The sequence below is a fragment of the Solanum dulcamara genome, chromosome 5 (assembly GCF_947179165.1).
Source record: "Solanum dulcamara chromosome 5, daSolDulc1.2, whole genome shotgun sequence".
NCBI classification, from domain to species: Eukaryota; Viridiplantae; Streptophyta; class Magnoliopsida; order Solanales; family Solanaceae; genus Solanum; species Solanum dulcamara.
In genome coordinates this window covers 68,233,882-68,250,735 of record NC_077241.1, presented here as the reverse complement: position 1 = coordinate 68,250,735, position 16,854 = coordinate 68,233,882, and the positions used below count along the sequence as shown (strand labels likewise).

Below are 16,854 nucleotides of genomic sequence, written 5' to 3'. Positions count from 1 at the left end.
CCGTTATAATAAAATTTGACTATCCTACTTTTACTTTCCTTAAAACATTTGGAAGGATATTATATATATTAAGTAAATAGAAATATTGAACTAAGGAAGCAAAATAATGGCTAATAGAAAGAATTGTCCTTTGAAGACTTGAAGTTTATTTCGATGAACGTAATATCGGACTAAGAACTTAATTATTATTTTCCTGTTGTTTCGATCACTTTATAAGATAAGATCACCAAGAATTTTATTTGTTTCATTCAGCAAAAGCAAAAGGGAAATCATCACGTTCAGGTCAAGCAACACGAGTTTTGACGTTCATGTATGAGCGGCCATGCTTAATGTCCCAGTGTAAACTTTAATAGTGTAATTATTGTCTTTTATAAGGAATTTTAGATCTCCCACTTATAGTGATGACAATGGACCAGGATGAATGCGTGGCGGGATGAGTTTTGAGCTATGCAAAATGAATGCGGATATAAGATTATGCGGGAGGAGTGGGGCGAATTTTGAGCTATGCGAAATGGATACGGTTATAAGATTATACGGAGTGGAGGGGGGCCAGGGCGGGGCTGGTTTTGAGTTATGCGGAATAGATGCGAGTTTAAGATTATTCGGGGTGGGTTTTTAGCTATGCGGAATGGATGTGGATTTAAGATTATGGGGGCGGGGCGGGTTTTGATGAGCTATGCAGAATGAATGTGGGGTTAAGATTATGCGGACGTTTTTGGAATAGGGGTGGATTTTGAGCTATGCGGAATAGAATGGATGTGGGTTTAAGATTATGCGGCGTGGAATATGGCGAGGCGAGTTGAAATAATTATTTTATAAACTAACGTGGGGGAGGGGGCTAGCGAGTATATACGGGTTTATGCAAAGTTAAACAAAACAAAAGCTAAATTTTTTACATATCTAATTCTATAAAGATGAATTATTAACACCAAATCCTCCACGTATATATGTTTGATTACATATTTACATATATTTTCAATTATATTTTATTTTCGTGTTTTTATTTTTATTTCTACTTGAATTGCTCCAGACTAGTTGCATTTTACAACATACAAATACCATTCTTAAAATCTCATCCACAATTCCACAAATCACCATTTTTTTGGGATTGTTTGGTGGAAGATTTTTGAGGTATATATCTACCACCAAGATGAAATTTCTCCTCTCAAGTTTGACTTTTGAAAATGAAAATAACAAAAATAATTTCCTTTTTAATATGTCATCCACAATATGAATTTAAGTTTTTATCTATTATTTAAACCCAACTAAACTTAATAAAGAAAGTGAATTTTGAATACGAAAATTACAAGAGGTTGAGAAGAATATGTGTGTGCGCAAAGATTACAATCCCGAGAATTTCAGCGGCATCCATAATATTTGTCTCATCTTATAGAAGGTACGAAAATTATTTGTCCTAAGGCTCACCTATTATGAGTTTCGTGCAATCCCTATTGATTGACACGTACGTTTTTAAACAACAAGAAATTAGTTGTGCATTTAGTTACGATTCAAATCTGCACCCCGATCGAGATATGGTGCCTGAAATCACAAGAGGTCCCAACCTAATTATTGGCATACATATCAAAATATAAACATTAAGGAACTAAGCGAAAGTTAATAAAATATAACTACATAAGTCTTAAAAGAAAGCATCAAAAGATCCACGAGACTACATTACTAATGTCTGAAGAATAATGTCTCTACTATTTAGAATAAAAGAAAACAAACTACCGAGACATGACAGCTACCACAATCAAAAGAAATAAGAGAACTAATAAAACTGACTATAACTAATCCAGGAAGTCCCCTGATGAGGAGGACTCACCAAATGCTGATCGAAACTGCTGCATGCAATTAACCACTTAGCCACGAATTTGGGAATGAGCATTGAAATCTACAACATAAAAAGATGCAACACAGAGAAAATATGTGCCAGTTCTTGCAGTATACTGAATAAGTAAGGAGTACGGATATAATAATTTAAAATAGTACATGTATATAGACTGTGAAATAGGGCTTTCAAAAACTTATGCATAATAGAAGAACTAAATATAGCAAATGGTGGAGTCCAGAACAATATCATAAAAATCTCTTTTCAAATGCTCATAGACCTGTAGTTGAACTTGTTCATAAGACTTGCATGTACATATACATAAAAGAATGTGCTAAAATATTCATAACGTACATAAACATATCTTAAGAATGCATAATTTAAAATCGAGAAGTTTCTTATAATCGACATAAATCATGTGAACTCATGATTTTCAACTGGGCTCATGATTTCCAACAGCTAACCCAGTTGGACGGACTATCCTATAGCTTGCCGGGGCATAGGACCATATCATACCTAGATGGATCCTCTAGTTTGTGCCTCTTTGGGTCATATGGAGTTGCTCGACAAAGCGGTACACTCAAGTCCTACGTTGGCGGACAGTTATAAGACTTGAATTTTCTAAAACTCATATTTTTTCGATGCTAAATAATCCTCCCAAAACAACATATATGTATAGTGATCATAGGTATGAAAACCACTTATCATTCGAATCATATCTAAGGCTAAGTTCAAAAAGTCATAGCTTAATTAAAATATGTACATAAAGCTATAATTTGTATCATGCTTATTCCCATACTTAAAATGCCATAAAGAGTTTGAATGACCATAAACGAAATCATGTTAAATCAGTACCATGAGGTCTAAAATCAAAGTGAACAATAAAAGCATATCTTATTGGAGAAAAAACATAATTTCATAATGTAATCTAACTTTGATTCTAGCAATATGTCAATGCTTTCTCAAGATTTGAAACACTTTTAGGCATGAGATTGAAGAGATAAGCTCATTGAAACCTTACATACCTGAGAGATTCAGAATCGAAGGAAGAACTAAGTTGCAAGACTGGGAAGCCTAGCTTTCTCCTCTTGAATTCTTATTTTAAATTTTGGGGAATGATTTTTAGCATAATGAGGCTGACAAAGACTGATTAGGACCTTAATTAAGTGCAAAAATCATCGACGTTAAGACTTAGAAGGAGTGGAAATAACTAAAATGTCTCTGAAAAATAACTGACACGACCCTCTTCACGAACCCCTATACAATCCGTACAAATTAGAACTACAGACCTTAAAAGTGTCCATGGGAAGGAAGATGATCTGGGCTCCTGAGGGTCAGTTTATACGAAAAGGTATATGGATCGTATAAATCCATACGGGTCGTACAAGTGCCCATGAAAGGTCAATTAAAACTAACTTTACCGAAGGGGTTCTACAATCGGGTCTACGGTTCGTGAAATCTTATACGGACCGTACAATCTCCCACACAAAAACCCTTTTAATAACTTTTCTTAAGGTGTTCTATGGATGGTCGTATGGTCCGTAGTAGACCTTTGTACGGGCCATATATCCATCCGTAGATACCTGATCCAAAAAAATTTAGCTTTTCATGACTTCTTTTCTATGGCTACCTTCTACGGACCGTATAGCTTTGCACGGTCCGTATATAGCCTCGTGAAAATCTTGCATCAGAAATTTTCTAAATTCTTTTTTTTCAGTTTTGGCTTTTCAACTTTCGGGATGTTATAATTATACAACTATTGATGATGTTAATGACTAGCGGTGGTGATCGGTGGTGATTGTGTGTCAACAATTGTGGAATGTGTCGATTGATGATATATGGTAATTGTGGATAGTAGCTAGTGGTATAGTAATTGATAATAATGATTAACGGTGATAGTTGATGAGCGACTAGTAATTATGAGGATTATATAGCTAATAATAATGATGAATGATGATGATGGTTAGTAATACATAATAATATGACAAAAAAGTTCAACAGTTTTGCTCGAAAAAGTACGAATTCAACTAACAAACTCCCAATTAGATAAAATCATAATCCTGCAAAGGTGGTGTTAACTTTTGTTAAAAATTATAATTATCTCTCCAATTTCAGAAAAAAGTATCCGTGTTAATAACAAATCTATCCTCCATATCTTCACCAAATAAAGTGTTATAAAACCTTTCTCATGTATTGATAAAAGAAAAAACCAACCATGCACATATGTTGACCGTAGCGTTAGTTTTTGAAAAAAAATTAATGGAAGGGTGAATATTAGTACAATTTTTGACATAAATAAAAGATGTTTTACGAGTTTTAATAAAGTAATTTGGAGATTATTATATACGAAATTCAAGAATGTCAATGATTTTTTTTAAATCGACTTAATCGATTTAATCGTACCGTATCAAATTGATTATTAAATTTTTTTAATAAAATCCACTTAACCAATTAAATTGAACCGTGCCTAAAAATATAATGATGTTTAGACCAAGTACAATTTCCTAAGTTTTAAAATTCTTAATTTTTGACATAAGAGTTCAGATTGTTCCACATAGTTAACTGCACAACAAAACAACGTGATTCTCTTACACATAATAATTGAACACATGATGTATTGTTTTTACATATACTCTTATCATTAAATCATAGTAATTGATATACATTTTACTTTAGTTTATAACTTAATTATAATAAATTTATATAATTTGGATGTGTATTCAGTATGGGAAAAAATATTTTCTGTAAAAAACCAATTTTTTTAAAATGAGAAAAATGACTTTCAATTCCTAACAAAAAACACATTTCATTTTTATCCTCATCCAAAATAAGTAAAAAAAAACTCATTTATTTTTATTATGAAAATATTTTCCTTCGTACCGAACCACCTTGGTGTATAAGTCAAGTTTGAGTAAATTTTTACCCTACCAAACAAAGATTTAGTGTGCAAAATCTCCATGGTATCAAACTTAGGACCACCTATTTAACTTTCCTTGGTTCCTAAATTCTGAAGTTGAAACTTGAAAATTTCAATTTTTGAAGATGTGATTTTTGAAATTTAAAGTTGTGTTTGGACATGCATTTTTACTTGAAACAAAGTTAAAAATTTATGAGTGGAAGTCTCAAAACTGGTCTGGATCAATTTTTCGAATTTGAAAACTAATCGAGAGAGATTATCAAAATTTGATCCAAAATCTATGGGCTAACAGATATTTGAAGATATATTTTTAAAATTTGATTCAGAATTTATGGTTAAATGCTAACTTAGTTTTTGAGTAGTCTATAATTTTCCCTTTCTAATTTAGGGGTACCTTTGTACTCCATCCGTTTCTTTTTAATTATCATGTTGCATGTTTCGAGAATCAATTTGATTAATATTCAAAGTTAAATAGATTACATTAATTTGATATTTTAAAAGAAAAATTTAGATATTCAAAACTATACGAAAAGTGCTATAAATTATAATTTTTTTATATCAATATGATGAAAAATATATATATTAAATATTAGTCAAAATTTATATTGTTTGACTCTTAAAAAGATATTGTGACAATTAAAAAAATGAAAAAATAGTATTTAAAATGTAACCCTGGTTGTTGGTAAAATATTATATATCATAATTTATGATTTTAACTTATTTTTATCATTTTAGCTTTAATCAAGTGTTTATAACTTATAAAATACTTTTTAAATTTACATAAATATTAAAAATATTTAAAAGTTATTTTGACTTAAGAATAGAGAATAGTTTATTCCCTTCCTATGCTGTTTGACTTTTTGTAAAATTGTTTCCTCTAATTTGAACTCTAAGATAATACTTCTTTCGTTTCAATTTATATAACGTAATTTGATCACAATTTAATAAATATGAAATGATTTTGTAATATTTTAAAATTATTTTTAAATAGGATAGTACATTTTTATGAATTTTTTGCCAAATAAATGGAATCCAATATTAGTAAATTGTTGATAGTGTTATAGAACATTCGTTAAATAAAAAAAAATATTATTTTTTTTGAAATTGACTAAAAAGTAAAGTGTGTCACATGAATTTTGTGGTGATTTTTTGGATTAATCTTTAAATTTTCTGATTTTAGCAAGTGTAACATGAGAACCATCACAACTTTTGATCAACGTATAAGTAGTACTCTCCGTTCTAATTTATATTGAAACTTTTTTCTTTTTTAGTACTAATATTTTTTCATATTTAGTAGTAATAATTTAATTTTAATTTTTTTATTTTACCTTTAATGATATTATTCATAATCGTGGAAATTTCTATGATTTATTATAACCACAATTTTCAAAAATATTCATTTTTTTCTTAAACATAAAATCAAGTCATATTTTATTTAGAATCTTGTACAATTGGCCCTAAAAGGCAGAGGAAATTAATTGTCCAATAATTTCCTTGAGTTGTTGCCTCAATTCCAGGTGATATAAAGGTCCTAGCAGTTTAGGATTATTCAAAATCAAATCGAATTCAATAATGTAATTTTAAAAGAAAAAATATTATCAATTTAGTGATAATGAGTTATTGATTTAATAATTTTGATTTTTTTATTGGGTTATGAATTTCGTAATGATTTAGATTATTTTTTTAATTGATAACTCGATAATAGTTAAAATAAATCTTGTAGTCTTGTTTTGTTTTGCTACTCAGGTTGTGCAAATAATACAAAATCAGTTGATTCCCTTTGTATCAAATGTTATGCTTACTATTTTATACTTGCACTTAATCATAGGACAAATTACAGGTCTGGCCATTCGACCCTTTTCATTTTTAAAAAAATAGCCCTTATTTTTTGGAAAATTTACTACATTAAAAAAAAATATTTATCATTTATAGCAATAATATTTTTTTTACTAAATACTTATAATACAATTACAATACAATTTTAATATATATTAGCGAGAATAATTTAGAAAACTCATATAATACAAGTTTTATTCATGGATAATATATTTATCACATACTTTAATACACTTATAATACATTGTGTCAATTTCATATCAAACAAGTATAATATATTTTAAAACACTTATAATACATTTATATTGCATGCATAATTCACTTTTAATACATGACATATATATCATAATATTGCTACATATTGCTATAAATGATAATAAATAAAAAGTATCGCTAAAATCAGTAATTATTTATTAAAAAGTGTTTTTCCTAATAATTTTTCCTTATTTTTTCTCTTATCAAAAAAGGGTCAATCTGCCACTTGGCTGTGTAAGGCCCATTATTTTAAAAAAGAAAATACTGTGCTATTTTTTAAAAAATAAATCGTTGATTTAATTATTAATTTTTTGCTCCTTTTTAGTTTTTTTCTTTTATAATTATTTTACTTTTTTATGAAAAAAATGAATATTTATGTCGTTTTCTTTTTTGTTTATTCTTTTATTTATTAAGGTGAGAATGCATGATAGTCAAATAAATATCGATACATTACATAATTATTTATATAATATTGATATATGATTATACACATTCATACAATATCAATATATTACATATATACTACATAATTATTTATACATCACATATACATGTTTATACATCATTTATACAATATTGATACACGTTTACACAACAATAACAACAACAACAACCCAGTGAAATCCCACAACATGGGGTCTGGGGAGGGTAGAATGTACGCATATCTTACTCCTACCAAGGTAGGACGGCTGTTTCCTGGAGACCCTCGGCTCAGTAAAAGCATAAACGCATAAAAAATGTTAGATAAGAATAGGAAATTAAAAGCTTTATGAGAAAAATAACAAAAAAATAACAAATAGATAACAAATAAATACAAATAAATAAATACAAATAACAAATAACAAATAATGAATAAATAAATAATGAAAGAGTATACACGTTTACACAATATTTATTTAATATCGATACATTACATATACACTACATAACTATTTACAAAAAATCGACACATTACATATACACTACATAACTGTTTGCATATTATATATATACATGTTTTTACATAATTTATATAATATTGATAGATGAAAAAAAATTCATGAAAAAAATTTTGAAAAAAAAGAAGATATTTTTTATTTAAAAAATGCAGCAAAAAAATAGCTAAATAATTTTTATTTTTAAAAAAAAATCACCACTGCAAATGAAAAAAAAAACTAATGGCTTTGGATCAAATTGAGCCCTGTAATGTTCAGCCCATGACCTCTTTTGGCTATTTTTTGTGTAAATGAAAACATGGCAATATTTTTTGTAAACTAATAACTTTTTTGGTACATATATGAAATTAGCCCATAATCTTATTAATATCGTGTGCACTGTATTGTTATTACTTATTCTAAACTGGTATATCATATTCAATTTAATGAAACTTGATCTTCTTGGGCAAATTACTTCATAATTTTTGGTAGGGATTACACAAATCTCTTACTATTAAGAACTAATTATATTTTATCCCTATTCTTTTTTCAAATTACAAAACTCTCTTAAATTTGGTGGAATCCTGATACATCACATACGTGCTGATACATCATGTAAATTGATGTATTCGATCAATACTGTTACACCTTGAAAATCTCTAAGTTAAGATTCGGACCGTTCTTTGTAGGTCTATAGGCTTGAACTCTAAGACTTCAAATTGTATATATGAGATATGATCAATTCCTAAGTATTTAAGGTGTATTAGATGTGGATTATGATCATAAGGGATCTCTAACACCAAGCCAAGTCCAAAGAATTTCTATCGCCTAAGTTTTTCTGATGAGTCTGTATAAGATCAACTTCAAACGATCATATCTCCTAAAATATAACGAATTTGGTGGTCCATCACCTATAAAATTAAAGGTCTTTAAGTCTTCTTTCCAACGCCACCAAGATTGCATTTTTTAGAGTTCGGAGTAAAAAGTTATGCCCAATCGACTAGAGAGGTGCGTGACAAGTCCGCGACGCGGACCTGTCGCGGACTTGCCCAATTTTTCCAGATTTTTGTAAGGGCAACTTGGACCATTCTTTATTATATATATACAATGCGTTTTTAGGACATTTTTTCAATATTTAGCCTCCTCAAAACCCCCAAACGTCATCCTCCTCTCTCTCAAATCATCTCCAACAAAATTGATCTCAAACTCAAGGATTCAAACTCTCCAATTAGGACCTAACATCAAGATTTCTTCAAGATCTACAAGGTATGTAAGGCTAACCTAAAATATGGATTTCTTCCATATGCCCCATAGGTGTGTTGGATAGGAATTGTGAAAGACTTGAACCCTCCATGAACGTTTTCTTAAATTTTCCTAAAACTCTAGAATATCTTTACATATTATTAATTGATTGATGATCTTCATGACTTGAATTCTTGAACAATTACTTTTCATATGTTATTTCATAAACTGTAGTCATATATATATTGATTGTAAATGATTATGTATATGTATTAATTGGAATGAAAAGCATGAATTGGGATAGCTAGGAATGTGAATGGCATAAAATAGGAACATAACTTATTGTTGTCATACAAGTATATCTAACTACTCTTGAAAGATGTGATTGGGACTAATTGGATAGTATGATTTGTTGAAAGGTTTGATTGTGATAAAATTGATAAATTAATAAGGGTCCACATGACACTTGTCGATATGATTAGATTGAAATAATTGGATAAAATTTTATGAGCATTGAGTCTTGGAAAGAGTATCGAGCACCGAATTGGGTAAGAGTAAGTAATAACTCGAACCTAATAACTACGTCGCCAAACGTAGAAGAGGATTTGATCTTTAAAGTCGGATGTTTCCCAAATTATTATCCTGACATGATAGGACTTGATTGATTGTGGATCCATGATTGTTGATTTGTTCCTACTCTGGTAAGGTATGAACGGACGTGGCAACAACGTCGGCTTGTTGTATTATCACTGCTCATAAGTGATAGTTGTCGGATAAGAGAAACTCCCATATAAGTTTTAATAGTACTCTGAGTCGGATTAGAATGGGTTGGATTGAGTAGTATATGATTGGTCTTGTCTAAATCATATTCTTGTTTAAACCTAGGACATCTTGATTTAGTTGTTCCTTCTTTTGAATTGAGATCCTGAGTTGATTTGATCCTACCTTGGTGCATGTTTCATTCTGTCATTTTACATATCGTACATTCCATGTACTGACGTCATTTGACCTGCATCGTTTCATGATGTAGAGAAAGATACTAGAGATCATCAACAGGCACACTGTTGAGGATTTATTCGCTTCCAGCTAGTTGGTGAGTCCTCCCTGTTTCCGGAGGATGCCGTAGTTATCTTTTCAGCTTTGAGTTAGTTTTCCTTTATTTGATTTGTGGGAGCCATGAACCTGTTATTGGCACTTCTTAGATTGTTGATAGAGGCTTCATAGACTAGAGTGTGGATGATGTTGATTTATTTCGTTTTGATTAGTTTCATTTTTACTAGTTGTTGATTGGATATATGGTTGGCTTTGACCTTATTTATGAATAGTATTCTTGTGAGTTGAGCCTTCCGCTGATAGAATGTGATTGAATGAAAGTATTATTGGACCAAGTGGTTCGCTTGAAGACCAGCAATGGTTTTCGAGTGCCGACCATGTCTAGGGTACCCTCCCGGGGCGTGTCAAATACATTGCGTACATTGATGTATCAAAATATAGGAGAGAGTTGAGATTTTTGTAATTATTTCAAATGGTAGGGAATTTTAGAGAATATAGTAAAACAAGTTGTGTATTTAAGTAATTTTTTCTAATTTTGGAATACTCTATCAAATTTTGTTTATCACATTGTTTGTAAGTAATTTTCAATAAAAGTTTTCATTTGTAATTAACGGTTAACAAACAATCAATAACCGATTGACAGTATTTTAACAATTTAACATGTTTAAAAATCACCGATAACTTTCAAAGTCAACCGAATCAACCGATAGGCAACCCACAACAGCCTAATGCATTTTTTTGAAAAAATGGGAAAATACAAATGAGATTATTCGTCATCTATAAACAAAAAGGAAGGTCCAAAAGAGAGGTTGGCTAATGGCAAATTTAACAATGGATTCGGGTGTCCAATAAAATTCAATAACAAGTAGAATTACATTTACATTTCAAAACTCGCTCGTTTAACTGATAATAAAAAAAAACTAATTTCCGAGGTCAGTGTATACACACATTGAATAAGATTATAAATGTTGTGTTAAAAGGGCTTTTCTCCTACTACATTACCATGAGGATCATAGTTGCAACTAATCAAAGTGTCCCCTGTTTTGCATAAAACTTTTGCACAGCCAACTCTTGTGCTCTGTTTCCAAATAATTTGTGTATAATGCAAGCATTGCTCATTTTTCTTGCAAGAATTACTCTTATAATCATAATATGGTCTTTCCTTCGCCCACGCCATGACGGCGTCTCTTGGCTTCCAATTCTTGCCGCTCCCCCAAAAGAGGTTCTCCCCGTAGTCGCCACGGGAATGAACCAATTCACAACTCACCTGCAAAGCAATGAGTTCAACTGAATTCAGTATTTTCACACCGAAAACAAATACATATGGAAATTTATTTTAAAAAATTTAGAAAATAGTAAGTTCTGAACCTAGTGCATTAAGGTAATGGGAGCAGATGAGAAGCTAGAATTTTAATTTTATGAGTTTTAAATTTTATAATGACAATTTTAAGTGATAATAACTGGATTCTTAATTTAATATTTATACATATTTAATAAATTTATTAATACAAATGCAATGTTTGAGCAAAATCTACTAGTTCGGTTATTGGTACTAGATTGACTTAAAGTCTTTCTATTTAATTAGTTGGAATTCAAATAGAATGGAAGGAAAATGAATGTGATAAGAAAAAACAAAATTTTGTTTAAATTCCACGTTTTAACAGAAATTTTTTATTGACGAGCTACAACAATTGCACCTATTAAGGCAATTACTGAACCCACATTGCGGGCTATTAACTCTGTCCCTGAATAGGAGAACAAGCAATCGACAGATAAGTGATAAGTGAAGCTATGTACTGAATTCTCACTCTAAGTCACTACAAATAACTTTAAAAGAATGACGATAGACATCTAGCACAATCACTCGTATTATCTTTATGATAGGCTGACTCGTAGACTTTTTTGTTTACATTGTAGCAAAAGGAGAGTAGAGAGTATTTTCCTGCATTTATTCATAATTGAGTATTCTATTTTAATTTTGTATTTACTTAAAAATTATAGAAATATGACTTGTTTCTCTTGTTGCTAATGTTACTATATCCAAAAATAAAACTCATCAAATTTAAATTTTGAATCCGTCTCTACTCACTTGTCGTTGATGTCCCCACCAGCTTGCGTAATTTGCGAGTTTATTGCTCCATTTGAGAGGTGGAAGTCCAAGTTTTGCTCTAGCTTTGTTGTGGGGAGTAAGGTATTGTTTGACTATGTAACTTGGGGTTGTTGTCAAAAAGCGTCTGGAGGACAATGGTTGATGGGAAGAAGAGAATGAAGTTTGAACTGTGCAAAGGAGAAGGAAAATACTTAATTTTCCTAAGAGTCTTGGTTGCAAATATGTCATTTTGGGGGAATTTTGTGGTAAGTGGGAGGAGGAAGAGGGTTTGTTTTTGTTTGGATGGATGAGTCAATCTAATGGTTTTATATAGGTGACTAGTAGCAACTTTTTTTGTGTGTTGCAAATTTGTGTTATAAACTATAATAATTTAGGAGCAGTTTCTTCTATATTTATTTACTTGGCTTATGACATTAAGGCGGAGTTATAAAGTTACTCACGATGCTAACATGACACATAAATTTTGAAGATGTCTAGATGACTATTTTGTAAGTTGGAGTATTCAGCTGACTCAATATAGACAAAATAAGGTGTATAAAAGTGCATATTCAAAATTGAAATATTTCCTTGTCTGCCAGATAATATCAAATTTAATATCTATTCATGAATTATGCCTAGAAAAAACTCTATTTCTTTATTAGAATCTATCATCACATCTGAATTAGTCAGATCAATCAGTCACTAATACCAGCTTATAACAAAAGAATGCACCTTTGAAGTACTTGACTCATTTATCGTGTTAGAATATTGGTGTGCGAATAAAATGCACATGGTATAACATAGATTATGCACATCTCACTTTTATTAAATAAAGTTCAGAACTAGCTCTGACAACATTTATTTATATTATTAATTAATAATTTAACATTTGTAAGTGCATATTACTTTACTATGAGAGAAAAAGTTATGCAGGTGGTGAAGGAATCGTAGCACATGTGTGACAATTGAGGGTGAGGTGGAAAATCACGTTAATGAATGTGAAAAAAATGTACAAATGCATAACTTCCGAAAACGATTCCAATCATTGGCATGTGACCAACAAACTCTGCTAGCCACTTTAACCAAGCAAAGACTAACTAAGAAAAATTCCACTTCTAATTTACTAATAATAATAAGATAGTCTTCGACAAGCAATAATAATAGTAATAAGGGAAATCAGACAACAATTGAATATCTATTAATCTTCTATCATAATTCTCGACTTTTATATCCTTCTATTTAAGGTTATATCCTCGATAAACTACAAGGATATCATATCATATCTAATCATCTCTCTTCAATACTTCTTTGATTTATCTCTACCTCTCCTCAAATTCACCATAGCCAACCTCTCGCACCTCCTCATTGGGCATCTGTGTATCTCCTTTTCACATGTCTGAACTCTCTCAGCTCGCCTCCCTTATCTTGTCCACCACAAAGTTATTCCTACCTTGTCCCAAATATCTTCGTTTCTAAGACAATCTCTCCTAATATGCTCACACATTCATCTCAACATCCTTGAGTTCTTGATCGGACCATACTCTACTCACACAACATAGCTAGTTTGACAACCACTTTATAAAACTTACTTTTAAGTCTTGGTGACACATTCCTATTATACAAGACACCGAATGCAGGCCTCCATTTTGTCCACCCCGCTCCAATCGATGTGTAATATTATGGTCAACCTCTCTAAATTTTTTTGGATTATTGACCCAAGATGCTTGAAGCTTCCTCTCTTGGAGATGATTTGTGTACCAATCCTCACTTCCACATTTGCCTTGAGTTACGTCACTGAACTTGCACCTCCAAGTACTTTATTTTAGTCCTCCTCAATCTGAACCCTTTAGACTCTAGGATATCGTTAACTTCATTGCGTGTCTCATCAATCAATATTATACCATCTACAAATAGCATATATCATGGAACCACCCCTTGGATATGTTGTATTAGTTCATCTGTCACCAGCAAAAATAAAAATGTCACGACCCAAACAAGGTTGTGATGACACTCATCTCAACCCATCGAGACAAGTCAGCCTATACCTAACGGAAAGTAGATGCGGAAGAAAAAGACATAAATCAAAAATTTAACTTAACCGAAAATACGTAAAACAAACTCAAACTTTCCCAAGATTGGTTGTCATGTGTACAAGCCACTAATACATTACCGAAGTATGAAAGAAAATACAGTCACAACGTCTTTGTCTCTAAAATAGGACTAAAAGATATTAAAAGAGTAAGAGGTGTCCGCTAGATGGATGTAACAACTACCTCAACATTCGAGATGATAGTCTCAGATGTGGTAGAAAACACTAGGAGATCAAACAGGTCCGGGCTCACAACCTACACAAGTGTAGAGCAAGGGGTGAGTACCAAACAACAGTACTCAGCAAGTGGATAACTAAAACTAAGCAAAGCTCAATAGATACAAGTACTCCTGTCGTCCCAACCGAACCTCCTTAACTACAACCTGCGTAAAACCAGCCCAACTCTACACTCTACACAAAAATAATAATACAATCCACAAATATTCATCGGTAGTCTCATCAATTGAATCATATTAAGTCAAATTCAACTTATACAGAGTAATAAGTGGTAAACATGAATTCACAAATATCAATAAAATGCGATGCAATGCAATGAGATGATACATGTTTGTCCTATCGGTATACATCCGCTGAATTACAGTCCGGAACTCATGTGGGACATTTATGTCCATGTTTACCTGCCACGAAGCGTGTAGCCTGTCCCCTCAATATACATATCCTTCCACGGAGCGTGTGGCCCAACCCCTTTATTTCATATCATTCTCAGTCTCAGTACAGTATGTCAAAACCAATGCAATCAATTCATGTTCATATGATTCACGATAATAATATGACAACAACAATAATTTTTCCTATCTCATATCAACATAGTCCTTTCACATGTTCAAAATAAATCTATAATCTCATCACATCAATTCCACTAATACATGTCATGAGATCGCCATTTTATACCCCTCATCTCCATTTTTAAGGCCAATCATACAGTCAATAATCCAGTCCAATTCTCATTACTCCCCAGTGCACATAACAAGGAAATACAAGACTCTACAAGCTTAAACTGAGGTTTAGAAATTCACTTGCCTCAAATAATCAAGCAATTACTCCGGGACTTGAGCCTTCCCTTTTCGTTGGGCTTCCAAATAAGTATAATCTAATCAAATAAATAACCACAATAAGATTTCGAAACTAACAACACACATATTACCATATGTCTAACCTAGACCCAAAAATTCACGCAAATCTATAAACATGTTCCTAATCTTGATGTCGCTTAACATGTCAACTCCCATATTTTCTGAATTTCAAAACTAGGGTTAAACCTCAATTTCCCTAATAACATAAATCTAATTATGTTTGTATAATACAATACCCTATTATTTAATTACTTAACTCAATATATCAAAACTTGAATTATAATATGATAAAGATAAAAATAATTCAACAAGAAATCAGAACCCACCACCAGTAACCCTTGATGATGAACCACTGGTCAAAATTGACCTATACTATATCAATCCATCATAATATAATATCCCTTGTAATTAACACATCATAGAACACTATCATTATACTATGCATTACGTGTCATCATTAACTTACTGTGACTACAATGTGGTGTGCTCTATTCTAGCAAGAATTATTTTTTTAACAGAACTTAAGCCACTTTTCTCTATTAATGTTATTATACTAATTATATATGTGTAGTAGTATCCTATAAATTGGAAGAGTTGGAGCTTTAATTAGCTCTTACCTGAATAAGTGTTTCGTCCCCCTTTGCAGTTCATTCGAAGCCGCAAATTGTTCTCATCTATTCTCCCTTCTCTTTCTTTTTCTAATTAATTAAGAATTAAAAGTGACAAGCCCTATTAACTAATTTTAATAATTATGGAACAAGTGATATAATATATTAACTAGATTATCAATTTAGCCCACCAATTAAATTAGTTATCTAAAGTTACCCCTAAATAATCGTAGTTATCGAATAGTCCAAATAACCCATTAAAAATTTACGGGAAGGATCTTTTATGAAAGAAGGGGAACTCGTTCTCGAAATGACCTAACGGGTCATTACATAAAAATGGACTAAAAGTTGATTCCTCATGTAATTTTATCATGACTGAAAAATGCTACGAATCTCCTCTCATTATCTTCAGCCAAATCTTAACTCCATTTTACATGTCCTTAAATCATCCTAATATAAGTTACAAGTATATCACTACCTCCAAATAGTTGAACTTTGGGCTTGAGGTATGTCACTTAGTAAATACCTCTTTGTTTTCTTTTTATTATAGTTTGATGCCCCTCCATTGATACTCCCAAAAAGGAAGTCGTTTTCTTTCTCGCAGTCCAAAAGTAGGTATTCACTACATGTTTTGTCAGTCATTTGGATTACAAAATTGAACAAAGCAAGTAAGCATCTCTAGACATTATTCAGTAGTTTACTATTACCATAGGCTTATAAAAACTAGTGCTACTAAATTACTTTTGACATTGAAAGACGTTTCAAACAGGTGAAAGTTGTCATCATCAGAATTAATAAAAGTTTAATTAGTATAATACAGGCACAAACTTGTGTGTGTTGCTGGTCAGCTGAAATGGTAATTGTTCTAACGTTGCAAATGGATAATTTTTTACATTTATCGATGAACTAGAACAAAAAAAGGAATA

The 16,854-nt window shown here is 31.3% G+C and overlaps 1 protein-coding gene across 1 annotated transcript; it reads right to left on the bottom strand.

Moving 5' to 3' along the window:
• Window positions 1-10,981: 10,981 nt before the first annotated feature.
• Window positions 10,982-12,459, bottom strand: LOC129888417 (pathogenesis-related protein PR-1). Its single transcript, XM_055963397.1, has 2 exons — window positions 12,138-12,459; window positions 10,982-11,315 (listed from the first exon to the last, which is right to left on the bottom strand). The coding sequence occupies exons 1-2, from the start codon at window positions 12,384-12,386 to the stop codon at window positions 11,022-11,024; spliced, it is 543 nt and encodes a 180-aa protein (XP_055819372.1). The 5' UTR covers window positions 12,387-12,459; the 3' UTR covers window positions 10,982-11,021.
• Window positions 12,460-16,854: the final 4,395 nt, after the last annotated feature.

Bases quoted from the DNA above. Each gene is read 5' to 3' on its own strand.
- LOC129888417 (XM_055963397.1), bottom strand. From the start codon at position 12,386: ATGACATATTTGCAACCAAGACTCTTAGGAAAATTAAGTATTTTCCTT. The intron at 11,316-12,137 runs GTGAGTAGAGAC...ATTGCTTTGCAG, and splicing joins GGTGGGGACATCAACGACAA to GTGAGTTGTGAATTGGTTCA.